This window comes from Morone saxatilis, unplaced genomic scaffold (genome assembly GCF_004916995.1).
Source record: "Morone saxatilis isolate NCDOM2014 unplaced genomic scaffold, NCSU_SB_2.0 Contig10, whole genome shotgun sequence".
NCBI lineage: Eukaryota > Metazoa > Chordata > Actinopteri > Moronidae > Morone > Morone saxatilis.
This window is the reverse complement of record NW_023339652.1, coordinates 4286129-4289465: the sequence shown is the minus strand read 5'-3', so window position 1 is coordinate 4289465 and position 3337 is coordinate 4286129. Positions and strand designations below refer to the sequence as shown.

Here is a 3337-nt window from a genome sequence, read left to right as displayed (position 1 = left end):
CACACAGTGTTAAATCTCAAGTGTGGCAAAAGGTAAAAAAAAAAAAGCTTTAAAAGCAATAATTAAGTTGATTTTTCGAGGGGGAAATTATGACTTTAATTTTCTGACTGAATAATTAGTTATTTAGACATGTGGTCTCTGACATGTAATTACAACAGCTTTGCAACCTGTTGATTCGTTTTAATGAACTGATTTACATTTAATGTTTGAGTTATAGGTTCATAGCATAAATAACTGTCAGGTCAAGTGAGTGTTCAATTATACTGGGGAAACTGGGACATGTGTTACAACTGCCCTGGACTCCCACAACTAAATAATGATATGACAATACCTTAGACTTTTTAAATGAAATGTGCACATATTTGTCTGAATGTATGTGCAAAAATATATCCTTATTCAGGTATAGTGTATGTGTATATCCTGTAAAGCTATGAGCTGTTTATCATATAAATATGCCTTTATATGTTTGTAAAATAAATGTTATTTTGCAAGCCTTTAATACTTATTATTATTATTACCCCCTATTATCCCTTATGTATAATATTCTGTGCACTCCTCAAGGTCACAGTGGACAAAGACCGGTTGGGGGCTGGTAGGACTGTAGTCTTAACCAGCATGGGTTGAACGGAAGGCGGGCACTCACACAGGTTGCCAGTACTCTCTAACAGTTAATAGAGAGAGTAATCCCGTTACTGCCGCCAAATGACAAGAGTCACAAGTAAAACTGATGCGCATTGCTATTGGACGTAGCGAGGGTTGGACTCCAACACCCTGCCGCCTGAAATTATAACGCAGCGAGCGCGTCTGGGCAGTCGTTCCTCGTTGCGCGCTGGATATGGATCAGGACGCAGCGTGCCTCCCTGCTGTCTCCCGCGGACAGGCTGCACTCTGCGGCGCATAACAAGGTGCCCAAATGAACCACCGCCCTCCTGGCTCCTCCGGCGTGCAATGGCTTAACAGGAGAGACATGAGTGTCCGGACGGAGGACAGCATCACCTTGTGCCAAAGGGCTCTCCAAATCGTTACGGAACTTTGTCTCACGGGACACGTAGACCGGGAGAAATGTTCGGATATATTCCCCCTGGAGAGCAACATACCAGGTAAAGGACACGCAGGTAAATGGAATAAAGTCATTATTTTATCTTTCCCCCAATTCCCTTAATTAATCACTTTCGTTTGTTCCCTTGAAAGAGAGAGATTGAGTTGTTGTAGAGTCGCGTTTGAAGAAACTAAAGAACTTTATTACATCACTTGGTTGCATGTATGTTATCGTGTTGAACTGTTGTGGAAGTGTTTCTCTACCTGTTACGCATCTTGCTGCAGCTCAGTCCAGACTGCTGAAATAGCAACAGGTGGAGAATAGACCGAGGTGGCTATCTGGCAGAAGAAATGATTATTCTGCCTTTCTCTCGTCTTTCTTAACGTTTTTCACTTGGAAAAAAAGCTGCTTCCTTGCATATGAGTCAGTGCAAACTTTACGTTTAAATATCAGTGAACGTAACTTAAATCACTTAACATGATTCCGTTGATGCTGTGGCTCCTTCACTGAGGTTTTATATCACTTTATATTGTCTTGCTTTATCAAACAGGTGCTACCCCCTCTTTCTTACAGCTTGCTTACTCTCCCTTTTTCTCTTTCTCCCTTGCATGTTTGTCCGTCATATTTTGTCCCTCGCCTGCTTCTTTTCCTTTTTATGTGTCTCTGTCTTCCTCTATGGGTCTCTCCATGGTTACATGTAGACATCTCTATTAGTCTCCTTGCTGTGGTCGTGGGTTTCTGTGGCCTCGCCCTGTTGGTAGTCTCTCTCTTTGTCTTTTGGAAGCTGTGCTGGCCCATTTGGAGGAGCAAGGCTCTCTCAGCCCATGTCGAAAATGGCCTCCATGTGGGTTTCCCCGAGGCGCCTCCACCCAACTCCCCGCCGGTCACGGAGTGCAAAGTGGCGGACATGGAAAAGAAGTACCCGCTGGAAGTGAAGGTGAACGGACGGAGCTCTGTCAAGCTCCTGGAGGCAGCCATGAAGATCAGCCAGACGTCTCCGGACATCCCCGCCGAGGTGCAAACAGCCCTGAGGGAAAAGCTCAGCCAGCAGGCTAAGATCCAGAGGCAAACCACTGAGCCAACCTCCTCGTCCAGGTACCCTACATGAACCCACTGCAGTCACAACCCCTCCCTGTCTGACCCTGCACTGAGGACATAATATTGATGACTAGCTATTTATACACGTGTCTGGTGCTTATAATTACAACACAATGTAATGTTGTACAGCATTTTTGAACCCACAGCATTTTTGAACCCACTTTAGTTTGTTCCCCCCCCAACCCATGGTACAGTAGGGAACACAAAAAACTGATTCCTACACGATGCAAAAGCTGTCCTGACAGTTCGTGACAGAGTTGCCACTGCCCTTGAGGTGGTTTGGCACGTGTCATGTAGAGCATCAGGGACTGGCTGGCTGCTGACCTTGAAACGCTGTCGCACATGTTGAATTGTGTGTCTCCTGCGCTGTCTGACCATAAAAGAAAAGAAAAAAAATCCCCTCCTGTAGGCTCATCAGCCAGAGCAGAGCTATACCTCCTTTCCTCAGTTCAAACCCTATAATCTCTGACGTGTGAGTCAAGCTTCTATGGTAACGGCGGGAAGCAAACCCAGTAATTAAACAACCAGCTCTTGCTTCTCTTTGTTTTTCAGCACTGTGTTTAAACTACAACGTCCATAATTAGCAGTGCTGTGGGGTGGGAGCTGTCATGGTGGATGGTTGGTTTCTGGTGAGACGCACCAGGCAGCTGGGCTCAGTTTCTCAGAGGAAGCCGTTATTGACAATTGCTTTAGTTTGTCGTTATACTCGTTAATTAAATTATATGGAGACCAAGGTCTTCATGAATTATACACCCACCAGGGATGCAGAAGGGCCAAGTTAAAGATTACAACGCCTACCGTCTCAATACTTCCACCTACTCCTTTGACAGTGATTTCTGACTTTCCTTTCTGAATGACAAAATGCCTCATACAACATGCAGTAAACTCATAGCTCAAGCCCAAATACTATCTTAGCTGACAAGGAATTACTCTATAGCGTATTGCTTAACTTAAGCTACAACAACAAAGTGAAGGTGGATATGGTCCTGACATTTTCAACCAAATTCTGTCTCTTTGTTAACATTTATTAGCTAGTACTGACAGGAAGAAATTCTGTTCTTTCTGATGTTTTTCTATGAGCTGTGTCACCAGCAAGTCATTTAAGCCAGTGATTGGGCTTCAACTAATGATTATTTTCATTACTGGTTAATAATTTGCTATATAAAATGTCTGAAAGTTGTGAATCATCGCAATTCAGAG

General features: G+C 43.9%; 1 protein-coding gene across 2 annotated transcripts in view; it reads left to right on the top strand.

Moving 5' to 3' along the window:
* Positions 1–855: 855 nt before the first annotated feature.
* The window catches only part of syt10 (synaptotagmin X), a 10469-nt gene continuing 7987 nt past the window's right edge, over positions 856–3337 (top strand). The window contains exons 1-2 of one of the 2 annotated variants that reach the window (XM_035678953.1): positions 856–1115; positions 1741–2134. In XM_035678953.1, coding sequence (XP_035534846.1) covers positions 914–1115; positions 1741–2134 — 596 coding nt within the window. In that variant the 5' untranslated portion in view covers positions 856–913. The remainder of the gene's footprint in view (positions 1116–1740; positions 2135–3337) is intronic. The other variant, XM_035678961.1, reaches the window with a different exon arrangement.